This window comes from Gossypium hirsutum, chromosome D12 (genome assembly GCF_007990345.1).
Source record: "Gossypium hirsutum isolate 1008001.06 chromosome D12, Gossypium_hirsutum_v2.1, whole genome shotgun sequence".
In the NCBI taxonomy this organism is placed as follows: Eukaryota; Viridiplantae; Streptophyta; class Magnoliopsida; order Malvales; family Malvaceae; genus Gossypium; species Gossypium hirsutum.
Window position 1 is genome coordinate 25682321 of NC_053448.1, and position 19787 is coordinate 25702107.

General features: G+C 34.5%; 1 protein-coding gene, 1 long non-coding RNA gene and 1 pseudogene across 8 annotated transcripts; 2 read left to right on the forward strand and 1 right to left on the reverse strand.

The window, feature by feature from the left end:
- The first annotated feature begins 595 nt into the window (after positions 1-595).
- On the forward strand, positions 596-2261 carry LOC107945329 (tubulin alpha-1 chain-like; annotated as a pseudogene).
- Positions 2262-4762: 2501 nt separating this feature from the next.
- LOC107945330 (uncharacterized) lies at positions 4763-10433 on the forward strand. Of its 7 annotated transcripts, XR_001696501.2 has the most exons (5): positions 4764-5579; positions 5731-5793; positions 5876-8425; positions 8595-8660; positions 10078-10433. It is a non-coding gene; the product is annotated as an uncharacterized lncRNA (long non-coding RNA). The 7 variants fall into 7 exon arrangements; XR_001696500.2 differs by having other exon boundaries at positions 4763-5579; positions 5876-8660; XR_005921565.1 differs by having other exon boundaries at positions 8595-10433.
- A 3593-nt stretch (positions 10434-14026) lies between these two features.
- On the reverse strand, positions 14027-17649 carry LOC107945331 (putative uncharacterized protein DDB_G0286901). The gene is made up of 3 exons (XM_016879292.2): positions 17494-17649; positions 17294-17390; positions 14027-16890 (listed from the first exon to the last, which is right to left on the reverse strand). Exon 3 carries the CDS (start codon positions 16871-16873, stop codon positions 14213-14215), a length of 2661 nt encoding a protein of 886 aa, XP_016734781.1. The 5' UTR covers positions 16874-16890; positions 17294-17390; positions 17494-17649; the 3' UTR covers positions 14027-14212.
- Between the last annotated feature and the right edge of the window lie 2138 nt (positions 17650-19787).

Below are 19787 nucleotides of genomic sequence, written 5' to 3' on the forward strand. Positions count from 1 at the left end.
TTGGATGTGACATTTTGTTACCTTCAATTAAAGATTTTTAAAAATAAAGGCAATATTCTGTATTTAGGAATTTTGAGAAATTGAACCCTAACTTACTGGGTTTTGATTTTTTCATTCGACTTAAATAACCGAATATCCTTTTTAAATTTAAATGCATGAGTTTTAAAAAATCAAGAGACAAGCTCAATTTTGAAGATTAAAAATGTCGCGCCCTAACTTACTGTGTGTGACGTTTTACTTTTTTGAAATAAGAATGTTTTATTATTTTTAAAAAGTTTTCTTTTAAAATTTTTCCTCCCAAACAAATTGCTTGCTTAATAACGGTCCGATTATGTATGTTTATCTCTTTTGGCAAATATGCATAATGTTATTTTTTTAGTTCCTTTGGATTGTTTTACTAATTTTTCTTTTGAGATTCTCTATAGATCACATATCTTTTATTTGTCATTTTTTCTTGGGTTAGTTTAGCATTCTTTCTTAAAAGTACTTTTGGACAAAAAAATTTATTTTTTAACAAAAGCTTCTTATCCCCAAATTACTTTCAAAAAGTTCAAAAGCATCTTACTTTTATCTTAAAACTGTTTTTTTAGATATATTTCTAAAATTTCAGTTGGTTTTATGTAGCCTGATGGCCAGATGCCCAGTGATACAACCGTTGGTGGAGGTGATGATGCTTTCAACACCTTCTTTAGTGAAACTGGTTCCGGAAAGCACGTTCCTCGTGCAGTTTTTGTAGATCTCGAAGCCACTGTCATTGATGAGGTTAGGACGGGAACATACCGCCAACTCTTCCACCCTGAACAGCTCATTAGCGGCAAGGAAGACGCAGCTAATAACTTTGCTCGTGGCCATTATACCAGTAATAATTCTTGTCATCTTCAGAATTGTGTTATACTTGCTGCTCGAAATGCTGATTGCTTTAACTAGTTTCTCTTCTTTTCTTTTCCTCAGTTGGGAAAGAGATTGTCGATCTCTGCTTGGATCGCATCCGCAAGCTGGCTGATAACCGCACTGGTTTACAAGGGTTCCTTGTTTTTAATGCTGTGGGCGGAGGAACTGGTTCAGGACTTGGTTCCCTTCTGTTGGAACGTCTCTCTGTGGACTATGGCAAGAAGTCCAAGCTTGGGTTCACTATGTATCCCTCACCACAGGTTTCAACCTCTGTTGTTGAGCCCTACAACAGTGTCCTCTCCACCATTCCCTTCTGGAACACACAGATGTTGCCGTGTTACTTGATAACGAAGCCATTTATGATATTTGCAGGCGCTCTCTTGAAATTGAGCGTCCCACTTACACCAACCTTAACCGTCTGGTTTCTCAGGTATATTTCATTGTCTTATCTATTAAATATCTACTTTTAGCAGGGAATGCAAACTAATTGTCTTATGACTGATAATTTATTAGGTGATATCGTCACTGACTGCCTCCTTGAGGTTTGATGGTGACTTAAATGTGGATGTCACTGAATTTCAGACCAACCTTGTCCCATACCCCAGGATTCACTTCATGCTTTCTTCTTATGCTCCTGTCATCTCAGCTGAGAAGACCTACCATGAGCAGCTATCCGTTGCAGAGATCACTAGCAGTGCATTTGAGCCCTCATCCATGATGGCGAAATGCGATCCTCGCCATGGCGAGTACATGGCTTGCTGCTTGATGTACAGAGGTGACGTGGTGCCTAAGGATGTCAATGCTGCAGTGGCCACCATCAAAACCAAGCGCACCATCCAATTTGTTGACTGGTGCCCAACTGGATTCAAGTGTGGCATTAACCATCAGGCACCGACCGTTGATACGGGTGGTGATCTTGCTAAGGTGCAGAGAGCTGTGTGCATGATATCCAACTCAACTAGTGTTGCGGAAGTGTTTTCTCGTATCAACCACAAGTTCGACCTCATGTATGCAAAGAGAGCATTTGTGCACTGGTATGTTGGTGAGGGTATGGAGGAAGGAGAGTTCTCCGAAGCCCGTGAGGACCTAGCTGCATTGGAGAAGGATCATGAAGAGGTTGGTGCTGAGTCTGGCGAAGGTGAAGATGGTGATGAGGGAGATGAATACTAAGAACTGAATGTGTGTTGCCGTTCTCGAGTAATGTCATGTGTTACTACTATGCTTTCATAATCTTTGGGCTCGGTTTCTAGCAAGCTTATGTATAATTTGCTACTTTGCTTTCTATTGAAGTAACTTTTCTCAATGATTTGCTTGTGGTTTTTTGTTCAGATATATGCTTCTTCTTATGGATTATTAACTTACTTTTCCAATTCCCTTTCTTTTTCCTTATTTCTTCTTGTTGTTGTTTTTTTTTTAATTTTAAAATAATGATTGAAAGATAAAAGTAATATATAAATATTACACTAGTTCTTTTTTTTTTTTTACGCCTACACAGATCTATTGTGTATGGATTTAAATATAGGAATAAATATTAAAATTACCTAAGTTTTGATATAATTTATAATGTTATACACTAATTTTAATTTGGTGTATTTGTATTTTTCTAAGTGTGTTTTGTGTTTGGTTTTTATAATTTTGTATTTTCTTAAGTGTGTTTTGTGTTTGGTTTTTATAATCTAAGTGAAAATAATTTAAATTTATTTGTTTGTTTTTTTTAATCTAATAAAATGTTATGTTAATAATTTACACATGATTCAATAGAAAATTGCGCCACATTGATAACGGGTGATAATTGATAAAAATAACATATTTTAATCTCGTTCTTAATGCGTTTTTAGATGATTATTTATGCGGTGAAATTTATGCTCCTAATCCTTTAAATTCATATTTCTATACTTAGGAGAGCATTTGGGAGCAAAATGAGCAAAAAAGAGCAAAAATCAGACAAATAGAGCATATTTCAGGAGCCACATGAGTTGGACACACAGCCGTGTGAGCCACACGGACTGGCACACGAACATGTGCCAAACCGTGTTGATTTCGCGATTCGCATCCCAAACACGCGGAAAGACGCAATTTTTAGGCTTTCTGGGCATTCTAAAGTCTATAAATACCAAATAGAAGAAAAGAATAGGGGGCCATTAGAGAATATGGAAGAAAACAACTCGAAGACACCATGGGAGCCAACTCTAAAGCAAATTTCCATCAAGATTAAAGACCTCTTTTTAATTTCTTTTGAAGTTTTTATGAGTTTCTTTATTTTCTGTGGTTATTCTGTCTTTAAGATGTTTTTATTCACAATTATGAATTAATTTCCTGGATACCTAAGGGAGATGAACCCTACGATGAACTCTATTATTTGATTTCTATCTTATGCGATAAATATTTGATTTTTGTTCTCAGTTACGTGTGCTTATCTCTTATTTTAATATTTCTGGGATATTAATTCATGTTTAACGTGCTTAAATCAGAAGAGGAAAAGTCCCTGTTTAAGAGTAAATCTAGTATAATTGAGTGGAGTTGCATTCAATCCTATAAATAGGACGACATAAATCTACCAAATTAGAGTCAAATCTAATAGGAGAATCTATAGATCGAGTTAATGCGACAATATGGGTTTTAATTAGAAAGAAATTTCAATTAATCAACCTAGAGTCAGTTGCTCTTAGTCTTGAAAGAGATATTAGCATAATTTAGGGATTTCTATGAATCAAGATACCAAGTGAATAAATCGTTTAATTTAGAGTCATAATGATAAATGAAGTCTAGGTGGATTCTTTCCTAGGTATTGTTTCGCTTATTGGTTATTATTCAATTATTTTCTTGATTTATTCTCTATTGAGTTCTTTAGTTAAATTAATTTAGTAATTTTAGTTTAAATCAATAACTCCAATTTCGCCAATTAAATAATTGGAAAACAGTAATTACTAGTACTTTTAGTCCTCGTGGATACAATATCTTTACTCACCATAGCTATACTATTTATCGATAGGTGCACTTGCCTTTGTCGTATTTTTAGTTAGTTCCGTGACACATCAACGGGGTTAGTGAAATGTGAAAATTGAACCATAATTAATGTTTGAGGTATACAAATGCACCAAATTAACATTGCAAATTGCCTTTAATGTTTACATGTTTTTGTCAATTTGACCCTTATTCTTTTTTTGAACTAAATTTAGCCCTCAACCTTTTAAAAAAAAAGTCGAATTATTTTTTTTAATGGAAATATCGACCGAAATATTAAATTTCTAAACATTGTAGCTCGAATGACAATCCAATGTACTTCATGCTAATTTTTTTAATTTTTATGAACTTTTTGTAAGTTTTTTTAAATTTGAAAAATTTTTATATTTTCTAAAATCATTTGTTGACATGGCATATATGTCGAATAGTGCCATGTCAGTATGAAAGTACACTTGGATTGCAGGTTGCCACACTAATATCATTAAAAAAATTAATAGTTTAGTCAGTATTTCCGTTAAAGACTCTTTTTTGAAAGGTTGATGGTAAAATTTAATTCAAGAAAAGAATAATGGACAAATTGATAAAAAAATATAAACGTTGAGGGTTAAATTTGATATTATGTCTTATATTTAGGGCAAATGACTAAAAAAAGTCTTTTTTTTTCAAAAATTACCGAAATGGGCCAATTATTTAATTATTTACCGGAATGGTCCATTTTTCGCGAAATCGTGTCCACGTCAAAACTTATTAAAAATTTGATACAAAATTTTAATATTCAAATTTAAATATATGATATTTTCTGTTAAAAATGGAATATATAATTAAATTTTTTTAGAAAAATAGATTTTTTTTTTAAATTTAGAAAAAGTCAAAATTTGAAGGACATGCATTCCAAATAATTAATGTATTATTTTTATTTTTTGAATAATAATCATATTGGGCTTATATTATCATTAAAACCAAATAACAAAATATAAATCCTGCAAATGGAAAAACAGAAAACGCAAAACCAGAAAACACGGCCCAAACCAGAAACCGAATACATGAATAAAAGGAAAATCTAGAAAATAAAAGTCACCACCATAATACCCAATCAAATCCATTCCTTTCACCCGCCCCAACAAATAATCATTTCCCTTTCCCCAACGATTCCAGAGCTCGGATAGGAAACCAATCTGAAACCCTATTTTCACCAAAGTTCATCCCTCTCCCCTTGTCTCATGCACTTTACCTCTTGCCTCAGTCTGGGTCCCTTTCCCATTTCACTTCCAACGCTCGCTCTGCATATGCAAGAACTCTGCCCACTAGATAAATCGATTCACTTCTCTTTAACGTTTCTGTTGCAATGGTATGTGATAATCCATTCGCCGCTCATATGGTATATTTGAAACTGATACACCGAAAACTGCCTTCTAACTGTTTTATATTGTGAATGTATGCCCCTATAACCAATTTGTCTCGATATTTTGACTTACATTTCTTAATTGTGGTTAATGAATCCCCCTCCAATATAACCTCTTCCCAACCTATTTCTACGCCCATTTCCAACGCCTGATGGCATGCAATGGCTTCAGCGGCGAAAGCGGACAATACTCCGCTATGGGTCTCCGAACGAGATAACAGAACCCGCCCCTTAGCATTCCTTGCGACAGCTCCTGAGGCCGACCGAAAGTTTCGACCGTCTTAAGCTCCATCAAAGTTAATCTTCACGGTAGATCCAGAAGGTTTGCCCCATTCCCCCCCCCCCCGTATTTGCTTTTGGATAAGTCCATTTCTCTGTTTCTGTCATCTCTAAGATAGTTTTCGATAAAACGAGCAATCTCCTTACCTGTTTTAATTTTCCGTTCATGTACCCTGGTATTTCTATCGCCCCAGATAGCCCAAAGCGCACAACAGAAAATACGCTTCTGAGTGGCCGAGCATCCACCAAAAACCCAGGTTCGCCACTAATCAAAACCCATATCTGCTGAGCCTAGAATACAAGTTAACTGTAATTCTGACCATACCTCTATGGACACAGGGCACGCACGAAACACATGGTCTACTGTTTCGGCCTCTCCCCCACACCGGGACAGCATACTTTTTAATGAGCTAACAAAAGTAGGTAGATAGTTCCAAGAGATCCTCCATATTGTAATCTTAATTTTCCCAGGGAGGTTTAGGCCCCATAGCTGTTTATAAAATTCCTTAGTACTGGTCTGTAAAGCATAAGCAGTAGGAACCATAGGAAAGTTCTATAATAGTTTATAAGCTACGTACCAAAAACTCCCCGGATGGCTCACCACTCCACACCATCAGATCTTCATGTGCCTCATGTGCCAGCAGAATTCGAAGGATTCTAGAAGTGTCCACCGTCGCAAAGGTATTAACGATTAATTCTTCTTTAATTCTTCTTTCTATATTCTTTGATTAGCATCAATCAGATCAACAATCATAGAATTTTGCATGCTATTATCATAATTGACTAATCTGTAATTAGCAGCCCCAAGAATCCAAGCTTCATCATTAATTGAAATTTTAACACCCGAACCCACCCTACAACATAATCCCTCTTGCAATACACCCTTCGCAGCCCAAATTCTTTTCCAAGTATAAGATGTAAATTATCTGAAGGCGCATTAATACAATCTAACCTTGGAAAATACTTCGCTTTAAGAACATGGGATAATAATGAATCTGGATGGTTTATCAGCCTCCAACCTTGCTTAGCTAACAAAGCAATATTGAACTTCCCCCTTGTTTCTTTGGCCTACACATTTGACTCCAAGCACACCAATGAATCCCCCTCCCATATCACTTTTGCCGCCAAGATCGTGTCATTATCTTTTCAAGCTACCTACAAAGAGAATTTGGCAATAGAAAACACTGCATATATTGGTATAGCCTGAAGTACCGATTTCTTGTGACAATAACCTTATTCTCCATCCCTCAATTCTTGCTTTAACCCTGTCCTTAAAATTGAAGAAACACTTTTTCCACCTTTCCACTATATTTGGCAACACTAAATACCTCTCCGGGTTATTAGAAAAACGCATCCCCAAAGTGGTCACAGTTTTATTTTTCTCCTCCATGGTATTCGAACTAAAAAAGATTGTAGACTTATCGAAATTCATGCATTGTCTTGAACATCGTTCATATTCTTATAAAATTCCTTTCACAACTAAAGCTCATCTGATCGATGCCTCGTCAAAAATAATACTATCATCCCCAAAAAGCATGTGCGAGATTTGAGGGCCTTACCTACTGGCCTTCGCTTATTGCAAAAGACCATCTTTCATTGCCAACCGCAATAAAGTCGAAAGTCCTTCACCGCACATGAGGAAAAGAAAAGGACCAAGGGGGTCACTTTGACGAAACCCCCCAGAAGGCTTAAAATTCCTCCCCCTTTTCCCATTTACGTTGACTGAATAAGAAACCGAGGAAATACATCACATGATAAGATCAACCCAATCTCTAAATAATTCATTAAACTTAAATTTATAGAATTTGTGATTTATTATATTAGATAATTATTGCTTAAGATGAATACAATTCCATTTTAATTATAGAATCATATTTTTAAAATTAAAATAATTTAATCAACACATTCATTTATATTATGTTTTGATAGAGATATGTTAGTTTGGATTATGATATTAACATTTATTAAGTGTAAATTTATAACAACTTTTATTTGGAACATGCATAAATTTGTCCGAACGATTTAATTACTAGCTTATTGGGCCTCTTTTTTTTTTGAAATAGGGATTTACTTCCTAAAATCAACTTTTCTTTATCTACTTTTGGAACTGAATTAAAAATCTAATTTGATTTTAGAATTGAGATGAGAGATTCAATTTTAATATGCGGGTTAAACTCCAGCTGATAATTCAATTGGGACATTCTTTGCTTGTTTTATGTTGGAATTTGTTTTAGTTTACTTTCAATTATTTTGTTATGAAAAAAATTGATTTTTTTAATTAAATTTGATTCGTATTGTTAGAGCTCGATGATTAAATATGATATTTGATAGGTGAGTGGGAACTTTGCAAGTGTCACACCCCAAGTCTAGCAGATCCAAGATTAAGGCGTGTGGTTGTGTAGTTATCTGTTTGACGTAGTGAAATTCGCCATGTGGAGTCTTTTGGCGAATTTGAACATGGCGTATGGTACCTTTCGTTGAGTAAATAAAGGTTTTAGGTTATTCTGTTATCTAATAGAAGGATATATCAAGCGAAGTATAAGCCATATGAAAGTTATCGCCAAATGTATAGTATGCTTAATTTGTCCGGATACTGTGCTAGTTGGGTTGTAAAGTGGCCTAGTTAGGAACCAACTGGATTAGGTGGTCCATTATATAGGATTCTCATTTATGTTTCTTTCAAAATCTATGAGCCGTCAAGAATGACAAATTTTGGACACAAATTACTTAATGTCAAGTTCCACTAAAGGGGTTTAGGAGTATATATGTGCGTGTGAAGGTTTGTCAGGAAGCTTCTTCTAGTTTCTTTCTTAAATTTAAATATTTTCTTTTCCTCATTAAGTTGGTAGCTAAGGTTCTTGAGTTAATCAGAGATTGTTCCACCTTCTAGTAAGTGATATAGCTCTGCATATTAAGTTTTTGATACAGTAAGGTTGTTAAATGTTATATGAATAATAAGTCATGAATACAAGGCCTTGCATGGGGGTTATTTATGATTGGGATGTTAGCAGATTATCTGTAAATGGATTTTAATGGTGAATATATGTTCTTTAAGCAGTTGTTGCTGTTGAGTCGAGATGGATGCTCGAGTCTAGAGCTTCGAGCTATAGTAAGTGAGTATCAGGTGAGTCTCTATTTTGACTCTTACATGTTAATTGTTTAGGTAAAAGACTTATATATAATGATAAAACTTAAGATAACGGGTGGGTAGGTGAAGCATAGTAAAGATGTTATGTGTGTGACAATATTTTGTATGAACTACTTTGTGAATAGAAAGTGATTAGTAAGTATGCAGGTAAAATTTTTGATATAGGAATGTATGAATCAATTAGCTATGCGTGAACAAATCTGGATAAGTTAATTCTGAGTAAAACATTTTTTGTGATGCCTTTAGTAGGGTAGGTATATTGCTAAGTAGACTGGCAAATCACGATACGAAAAAAAGTGTAAGACCATGTGGTTAAGACCCATGATAATATATGATATGAAAACACTTATGGTGTAGTCTTCAATAAAATGAAAGTTAGATTGACAGATCATGACATGAGAATGTGTGTCTATGTGACTGAAACCCATGACAATATATGATTGTATGAATGTTCATGGTGATGTCTTCGATAATGTGTAGATCGAACTGACAGATCACGATGAATTTATGTATAAGTCAATGAGGGAGAAACCCATGACACTTTTTGTGAAAGTCCGTCGGACAGTAAACACGCGATTCTATATGTTTGTCTGTGTGACATAATCTGCTACACTTTTGTGGCAAGTTTTGTATCATCTTATTGGTGTATTCGATGATATCTATGTGGTAAAATATTATTATCCGCTATTGTGGTAAATTTTGGATAAATTTTGAGAATTATTTGATAGTTAAGTCTATGAAAAGGTTATGATATGTCTAAAGTTAGTTTAGTTGATTTAGTTCTGTGATGTAATCGAATAAGTTTAAAGGGAAGTTCTTGGAATGAAGTGTGTATTTGTATGTTCAAAGAAGACATCCACCATGGTAATTTATTAGTTTAGAATATGGATGTATTCAAATTACGAAAGGTTTAAGTGTTTGTTAATATGAATTTGGACTACGCTATGAAAGATTGAAATAGGAATTATTTGATATCTGTCACATTTGAGCAGTATCATGTCTTATTTAGGGATAGTTGGAATCTAAGTTTTCAGTAAATCTGGTATTATTATATTGTGAAATGTAGATGTTTAGGTTTCTTCTAAATGACCTAGAGTGTTCCTTATCAGTATGAGTATAATTATTGGGTTGAATCAAGGTATGATCTGGTTGATGGTCTAATTTGGAAAACTAAGTATGAGAATCCATTAAAAGTAAGAACAGTAGATAGTATTCGCTAAGAGAATAGTACTCGTGATTATCTGTTCTGGAATAACCAAAGATGGTTGTTTGAAGAGAAGAGAAAAGGTAGTATTGTCTGGTAAGGTCTAGAGTCAGTCATTTAGATAGATGAAAGATGACATGTTAAGAAAGCATGTGGCATATAAGCATGTAATTATTTGACGATGTGAAGGTATTCACCGAAGACAGAAGTGGGTCATCTAAATAGTCAGGATGAAGAATTCAACATGAAAGGTTCAAAGGTAATTTGCATTTCAAACTCACTAGGTTTGTGTAAGTTGTAAGTATTATGTTTATGTTTTAGATATTATTATAAGAATGAGTTCACTAAAAGAGACTACGCCAGGAATTCGCCAAGGAAGCGGCGATCCGTGTTATTGTGCATATAGTGAACATCTTTGGATAGTGGCGTATTGCAGGATTATGCCTTGAAAGTCCGTCCTTAGCAAATTTTGGGTGTTGTAATAATTTATAATTAGCTTGATGTATTTTTATTTTATTTTTAAATACCTTTCTTTATTTCTTTGATATTGAGCCTTTAAATAAATTGATAAGAAAAATGTTTTAATAAAGTTTTTAAGTTAAGAATTCAAGTTGACTGTTTTGAATTTCTTGCTAAGTATTTGTGTAGTGACACTCGAGATCCAGACTTGGTGAATTGGGTCACGTTGAGTATGTTACAACAAGGGTTGAAACAGGGAGAGCAAAAATGCTCCTACAAGGTGCGTCTTCAGTGACATGTCAGAAAAATGCATTGAAAGCATGCCTAGTTGGAGGCATTTTTAGTGCCATGTCAGTTGAAAACGTTTCTAGCGAGGTGTGTTTTCAATGCATTTTTTGACATGTTAGTATAGACGCGTCCTGTAGGGAGGATTTTCACTCTCCCTGTTTCAACCCCTGCAAAGTTCCCACTCACTCGCCAGATATCCTGGGAATCCTGAGATAATATTTTATGAACATTTTGGGTTGACCTCCACCCATCATAAACTACAAGTGATCAAAACTTAATTCGATTGGAAAAAAATATGAACTTTAAGTTAATCGAATTGAGTAATTCGTGTTTTGATTTCGAATCGAGTTAAATTTTACAATGCGAATAACAGAACAGATTGGTAGATTGGTGTGACTATCTTTTTGGTAATTGCCAAATTAGTCTTAAAATAATGACAAAAAAATTCAGAATAATTTCAAAATTTTAAAAATAATATTATTTTTAAAACTCAAAATATTTATAACAATTCTAAAATTTATATATTTTCACCAAATATAAATACTATAAAAATTTTCGTTAAAGAAAATATAAAAATGTTATCATATTTAAAAAAATCATAAAATAATATTTTTGGAACCTAACCCTAAATTCTAAACTACAAAATTCTTAAAAACTTTAAATCCTAACCTCAAAAAAAACTTCAAAAAAATCATTTGTGGAGACAGAAGGAAAACCCATCTTGCTATACATGCTTTGCTGACTGAGCAGGAAAGTGCGTCTAGCTGGAAGCGTTCTCCTGTCAAATCTATTGAAAATGCATCCAATATCTTTCTTTTTAAAATTGGCCTAATCCGATAAATTTCAAAAAAAAAATTACCCTAGTTCGATAATTTTTTAAAAATTTTAACATTTTTAGGTAATTCACCCGTAAGGGATTCTAATATTCCCTCAACTTCTCCTTCCTCGTTTCCCTTGCTTTCTTTTATTTGAATTTTTGTTCCCTTTATCTTAGTCTAAACACAATGTAAAAGATGCAATTGTTAAAAGAAGTTTATGAATCTAAATAGTAGGAAGGTGTCATACTTAAATGTTTACACCTGATTCGAGACTATTGTATGAAGCAATTTTTTAATATAATATTATTACGAAATTGAATGTTTTTAATATAGTGTTTTGTGCATTAAATATTTTTAATATAATCTTTAGTGTACTAAGCATTTTTATTTTGTTAAGAAGAAAAATATCAAATAGGGTTTTTTTTTCTCAAATGGTTAAACTAGATTTAAATATAATTGTAAAGGTTTTTTTTTTTGGTTATATATAAAAGCATTTTTTTGTCCTGCGAAAGCATAATGTAAGTGTTGAAGTTGTTAAGTTGTTTTTATTGAGTTGATACATATAGAAATGTAAGTGTTGAAGTTGTGTTAAGTTGTTTTTGCTAAGTCGAGACATATAGAAACAACTTAAAACTGGAAAAGTAAATGATGAATACATCAAATTATTTACACGAATAGGATCCAATTCTCTATCTATGAGCCTTTCTTAGAAGGTAAATCGTTATAATTTTTATGGTACAAGAGATTATTTAAGCTCAATCTCACTCACAACTATTGTAACCTCATTCTTGTACAATTACAATGAAGAAACTCTCCACACTTAGGCTTTCCCCAATAAATGCTTAATACAAGTTGCTAAAATAGTATAATTACAAACAAATTGTATGCACAAATATTCCTGACAATAAACAACTTTGTGCTCTCTTAATTCCACTTAAATATTGTAATACACGTCTTTAATGTATAAGTTTTGTAACCCACGTGCATCGAATGATCAAATCAAATCACTAGAGTTTTACCTCAAATAAATTTCTATTCTAGTATAAAATAATAGTGGAGATATTTATCCATATCTTTCTCTAATCACGTATTCCTTGTATGTCAATAATTCTTCTTTCATAATATCATAAGTCTATCAAAGAGTACTTGAATAAAAGTGTAATTAAAAATTAAAGAATTGTAATTCCCTAAACGTATTTGGCTGACAGAATGTAATTACATTGGAATTTCCCATGTCAAGTTTAGTAATATAAATTGTAATTAATAATTTATAATTTAAAAAATATTAATTACTACAAAAATTATTAATACGATAAAAATAATTTCTAAACTTGTAACTAAAATTAAAATATTCTCCGATAATATTAGAAATATTTCATACATCAAAGTACTTAAAATAATGAAATTTAAGATGAGTAAAGCCTTGAATTTGATTTTTTTAGAGTCTTGTCATAGAATATTAATATATTAATAAAACATATTTGAGAATAAATTTAATATTTCAATTATAAAATAATTACATTTTTAGCTTAAGATTAACTTGGAGCATATTTAAACATAAAATAAATTATTTTAAAGAATTTAATAATATTGAAAAGTTTAATAATTAAAAATATTAAATTAAATAATTTAATTTAAAAGGATATTTTTAACAATCACTTTTAGTAATTTTAGATCAAGATTAAAAGTCTAATAATTTAAATATTAAATTAAAAAAATAAAAAAAGGATATTTTGATAATCACTTTTTATAGTTTTAGAGTTGAGTCTCATATAAAAAAAGATATTATTTACTCTTTGTAATCTCTAGAATTCTTTTCTCATAAGTAGTAAATGTAATTAATTGAGGGCATTAATATTGTCCCTTGTGTTTTATGATTTATTTTATATTGATATCATTTAAATTACGTTTCTATTAAAAAAGATTCAACAAATAGTATTAGAGGCTAAGTTATATTATGTTGTTCTTTCTACCTAACTCCAGGTGAAGGCCCTTGCTGGTGTTGTTATGCATATGTTAAGTAATGGATTTTCTTGGTATTACATTAAAAAACGAAAGAGAGAATTGAGCTACATGAAAATGATTCAATAGTTGAGACTACCTATCAGAAAGAAGGATAATTAGTAAGAATGGGACAGGAAAATAGATTTGAGAGTTAAAACACTACCCACTGAAAGAGAAGAATATTGATTGATAAAGATGAAGATAAATCAGTGGTTAATGTTGAAGATGGAAGGTCTTTTCATAAGCAATAATAAATGTTACCAAGCGAAAGTTGGGATGTCAAAGGTTCGGTTTTAAGAGAAGAAAGTTTAGGTGGTGAGGCACCATCGGTTTTGGAGCTTTGCCAACCCCATTGATCCTTGTAAGTTGAGGAACAAATTCATGGGTTCAAATTGATGATCTAGGCTGCTGCTGCTGCTGCAACTAGACACAGTTGCAGAAAAAACTTTGGGATTCTCTTTCCGTTTTAATCAGAAGGCCTTCAGAAATATATTCTATTGACTCATAACCTATGACATTTCATGTTTTTCTAGACAGTAGAACGCTATTTAAGCATATACATATATGGCTTATGGAAACTTGTAGTGTTGATCATTAAAAGTAGAACTATAAGTACAAACAAACTTTTTCAGTACTAAATTCACAATAAAGCACAACAAGAAGCCAGCAACTTACAATTGCCTGATCATCTGGGGAAAAGGAAACAAAAATTCGATGACAGTAATGGTCATATAGCGAACAACAGAGCATCATTTTCACTCAGCAGCTACATTCTCGCCATTATCACCATTATTCCCATCATTTCTGGTACCTGGCAAAGTCCTAAACTTTGCAGTTCCATTGTTTTCGTTGTATATCTGTGAAGCATTATTGTTCTTATTCTTGCCCGAATTCCCATTGTTGTTGCTGTAGCTCTGAGCAACTTTGTTGTTTTCATTCTGACCTGCATTTTCATTATTGTAGGTCTGAGCCATATTAGTATCATTCTGACTTGTGGAATCCTGGTTGTTCATGTTGTCCTGAACAACAATGTTGTTCTCATTCTGACTTGCTTTCTCATTGTTGTGGTTGTTGTTTAAGTTCTCGGAAGCATTATTCTCATCCAGGCCTGCATTTTCTTTGTCGTTAATGCTCTGAGCAGCATTGTTCTCATTCTTATCTGCATTCTCATTGTTGGTGTCACTCTGAAAAGCATTGTTGTCCTCATTCCGACTTGCATTTTTGCTCTTCTGGGAACCATTATTCCCATTTTGATCTCCATTGTCATTGTCAATAACACCCTCAGCAGCATTGTTCTCATTTTGGCCTGCATTCTCATTGTTGTTGGTGTTGATCTGAACAGGATCATTGTTCTCATTCTGTCTTGCATTCTCATTTCCGTCGTTGTTTAAGTTCTGGGAAGCATTATTCTCATTCTGACCTGCATTTTCGTTGTCGGTAATGCTCTCAGCAGCATTTTTCTTATTTCGGTCTGCACTCTCATTGTTGTTGTTGTTCTTTAAGTTCTGAGAAGCATCATTCTCATTCTGACTTGCATTTTTGTTGTCAGTAATGCTCTGAGCAGCATCGTTCTCATTGTTATTGTTGTTCAAGTTCTGGAAAGCGTTATTCTCATTCCGAACTGCATTTTCGTTGTCGGTAACGCTGCCTGTATTCTCATTGTTGTTGATGTTGCTCTGAACAGCACCATTGTTCTCATTCTGATGGGCTTTGTCATTGTTGTTGCTCTGGGAATCATTATTCTGATTCTGACCTGCGTTTTTGTTGTCCTTGTAGCTCTGAGCAGTATTATTCTCATTGTGACTTGCATTCTCGTTGTTGTTGGTGTTGCTCTGAGCAGCATTTTCATCTAGATTTGAATTATTACTGTCCTTTTCAGTAACCTCTTCATTTGCATTTGCATTTGCATTAGTGCTGCTCTGATTGTCAGTGCTGATGTCTTTCTCATTTACATTTGCATCATTGTTGGTATAGCCGCCACTCTCATTCTCCTTCTGACCTGGACCGGCATTATCATTAGTGTTTGAGGAAGTTTTCCCTCCTTCGGCAATTGAAGAATCAGAAGCATGAACTTCTTCATTCTGACCAGCATTCGAATTATCAATTGTGTTCAAGGAAAGAAGTTTTCCTCGCGTACCCTCTACTCCAGAATTATCGTAGGATTCTTCCCTCTGAACTCTGTCATTTTGGCTTGTAAATGAAGAGGCAGAATTCTTATCTGATCCTCTCCATGCATTGAAGTTCTCAGTCTGTTCATTTGATTCAACAGATTTAGAGTTACCGGTAGAGGCTGTAGAACCTTCGCTAGCTCCATCCATGTTTTCAGTCAAAGTAGCAATTGCATTTGAATCTGACTGCTCGCCATTGCCACCTGAGTCCGATTGTTGATCATTTTCATTCTGAGTTGTGTTGGATGTCGCATCTGCCCCATCCTGGTGCTCATTTGATTTTGTATCTCTCATGGAAGCCTCAGTGCTCTCATAACCACTCTCAGGATAGTTTTCAGTTGTCCCATTTTCCTGCTCATTTGACTCGTTATGATGGACATTGGCTGCTTCACTGCTATTCGATCCTTTCTCCTGCTCAAATTCATTTTTATCATTGTTTTCCGGTTCCTCCAACTCATTGGAATTTTTCAAATCACTTGTCTCATTCTCCATCGCGACATGTTGGGTATCATGGATTACTTCACTTGAAGCATCACCCCCTTTGTAATGTTCTTCTCTTGCTTCTTCATTATTCCTGTCTACTCCATCATTGACCCGATCATCAGAATTCTCTACCTCATCTCCGCTTTTCTGACTCTCTTTCTCGCCACTTTCTGTTGCATTACTCTCTTCCCCAATATGCTTATTTTCCTTCTCTTGACTCTCCTCGGTGTTTTCTTTCTCCTCGAGCTCCGCATTGACTTCACTCGCCTTGTTTTCACTGTCCTCTTTACTCTCTTCTAACACTTCCTCTCCACTCTCCAGGTCTCCATTTTCCTTCTCTTCACTCTCATGGTTCCGACTTTCTTCATTTTCCTTCTCTCCATATATAGAAACTTCTCCACGCTCGGTTTCCTTTCTTGGCATAGCAATGTCATGCTCATGCATTGCATCATCATCCCCATTCCCTCTTTCTTCATTGTCCGTTTCATCAAGCTTGTTATCATCTTCTCCAAGCTTGCTTTCTTCCTCTTCTTCCTCCTTGTCCTGCACATCCTTAATAATCGTTTCCTTTGCTTGAGGAAGGTCCTTTCTCCCCAACTTAATGACTTCATTCGCGGATTTCTGATACTCCGCTTTCTTCTCACTAGAGTGCCTAACTTGGTAAAGCAACCATATGCAAATAGCAACCAGAAGACATATTTGTAAAGCATGCTTTACCTTCAAACCTTTGGATCTTTGATTCCTATGAGATGAAATCCTGAACATGGCGAACTTTCTTCAACCTGCTGGCAAAACACAACCAGCAGCATATTTATTTTGTAATTAGATATATAGTAATACACTATATCAACAAGAACCAACAGCCTAACATTAGAGAGAGAATGCGAAAACTCGAGCACACATTGACAATATAAGCAATGACAATGCAGATCGTCCCATCCCATGAACTAAAGCTTAAATGGTAGTTTATCATGAACAGTCGCATGCTTTCATAAGTTATACAAGAGATAAAAAGTACAATGAAACCCAATCATGTTTTTCCTCCGGTTATTCTCAAAAAGGAAAAGAAAAATAAAATGCAATATCAAATTTGTATTAAAAATCTGAAACAGATCAAACCACCTGAATTTTAAAGTTAACCCATTTTTTAACACTTAAATTGTAAAAGCTTGGATAGAGACTTGCCTGGAATCCAAATGATCAGGAAGAAACTAACAATGGAAACCTTTTTCTTTTTAGGTGAAATTCCGAGAATAGTTCTATATCCAGGAATTTGGACGAACTGAAAAAAGAAAAAGAAAAGACTTCAATGGAAGATTAAAAGGAATGGAAAATTAGATTGGATCTGGAAATGGAGATGGAAAAACAGAGTCTCAAACTCGTACAAGCCTGCATGCGTGCTCCTTAAAAAGACATTCCATCGATCTCAGCAAAACTGAAATCTCCTGCAATCTCACTCTTACTCTTTGTCTTCACTCTCTTGATGGCGCGTGAAATTACATGACATTATCTATACTTAGGGATGGGCCATGGCAATGGACGGACGGGGCAACACGGTTTTTTTTCCTCGTGCTCACTCGATTCAATTTTATATCTTCTGTTTCGATTTTTTCTCGCTTTTGATTATACCAGCTAGGAAAAAAATTCTCCACTCTTACCTAGAGGTGTTCATGGGCCGGGCAGCCCGGCCCGGCCCGACGGCCCGCTCAAAATATGGGAGGGTTTAGGTAAAAATATATGCCCAAAATATGGGCTTAGGCAAAAAAATGAGGCCCGTTTAGGAAACGGGCCGGGCCTCGGGCACCACTTTTTTGGCCTGGGCCCGCCTCGAATATAATAAATATATATTTTTTATTTTTAAAAATATTTTAAAATACTTTTTTTATTTTTAAAATATTTTTTTTAATTTTCTAAAATTTTTTTTGGTTTTTATTTAAAAAATGGGCCAGGCCGGGCCCGGGCTTAGGAATTTTCCCCCGGGCCGGGCCTGAACAAAATTCCAGGCCCATATTTCGGGCCGGGCCTGGGCCTAGGACTCGGGCCAAAAAATTTTTATGGGCCCAGCCCGAACCCAGCCCGGCCCATGAACACCTCTACCCTTACCCATCCATTTTGAAATATTAAATAAAATTTTAAAAAATATTTTATTAAAGCATATAAATAGCTAAAATTTTATAAAAATCAAAAAATCTAATTAAAATAAATAAAATTAGTTATATGTAACTCTTTCCGTCGAAATGATTTTTGTCAACAAAAGCTCACACATAAAAAACTCACCTAACCATCCATCATGTCACATTAAATGCATCCATCACACCCTTTACCTTTAACACGAGTGTAATAAAACCTTCCATGATCCAATATCAAGTCCCTTAACACAATCTAAACGTGTCTTGCAGGGATGACGTTAGAAAATTATTTTAGGGGTAATAAATGAATCATCAATTATTAAGGGGCAAAGTACAATTTTACAATTATAATAACATGTATTTTCATAAAAAAAACAAGATAGAATATCATTCCCTAAAAAGCCCGTATCATGCTCGTATCATGCCTTCCTTCTATAAAAAGACCCCTAAATACAAAGACAATGACCAAAAAAGGATACAACAAGCCAATAGTTAATAAAGTTTCATTTAGGTTCCCATGCTGATCACTCATTATTTCCAAATGCTCCCATCTACGACTTTCAACACCTAAATTATGGTATGAGTCACCATTTGCCACCATGGCTCAACCAAATGGAAAATTCCCCTCCCAAAAGGTAAAGGGAGAGCAACAGATTAGCAACAAGCTACACAATAACAAAATAACTTAGACCACCATGTGACAAAAAAATTACCAACAAAGGCTAATAAGTCGAAACTACTAGCTTAGGCATAAGAACAACCAACATGGCTACTATTATGTCGCTCAAAGCAACCTCTACAACGACCAAAACGACTTATTATATGGTTCAAAATGGCGCATACTATGATGGTTATTTTTGATACCATCAACAAATTCGCATACACATTAGCTACACTTCGGGCACCACAACCTACCCATTCCAATGATGAAAAATCCCATTACGTAAAACCTAACACCAAAATCTTAGGAATATTTTTTAGCTACAACGTGAACTCATCCAAACAAGCTAAAATGAGACATCTTAAAGAGAAGACCTAGAGAAAGAAAGAAACATGGCCTGATGGGACTCAACCACCAAACAAAAGAGGAATCGTCCTTTATTGCCCCAATGGATGACATAGTAACTCCACAAGCAAAGGAAGTAAAGCAACAGAATGAGGAGATCATCAAACCGAGATGACACTCCGTCAATAACAAAATACACTTGTGAAAAAGTGTTATGAGAAAATAGATCAGCTCCCTACAAAAAGAAAAAGGTCAATGATTTCAAATGGGCTCCTTACGCGAATAACCCTTTGGCACCCAAGGTACTGGCAGAAAGATTGCTCCTTAATTTTAAGCTTCCTAGGAAATGTACGGTAGTAAAGACTCTAACGACCACTTAACCTATTGCAACAACCACATAGACATCATGAGAGCATAAGATGCGCTCAAGTGTAAGGTATTCACCATGATGTTGAGAGAGCATGCTAGAACATAGTACTCAAATCTGTAGGCGGAGATGTGACACCTCACACCCGACTCGGTCGCTCGAATTAACTTTTAGTTT

What these genes read in the sequence shown, in the direction of transcription:
- LOC107945331 (XM_016879292.2), bottom strand. Translation starts at nt 16,873, where the DNA reads ATGTTCAGGATTTCATCTCATAGGAATCAAAGATCCAAAGGTTTGAAG.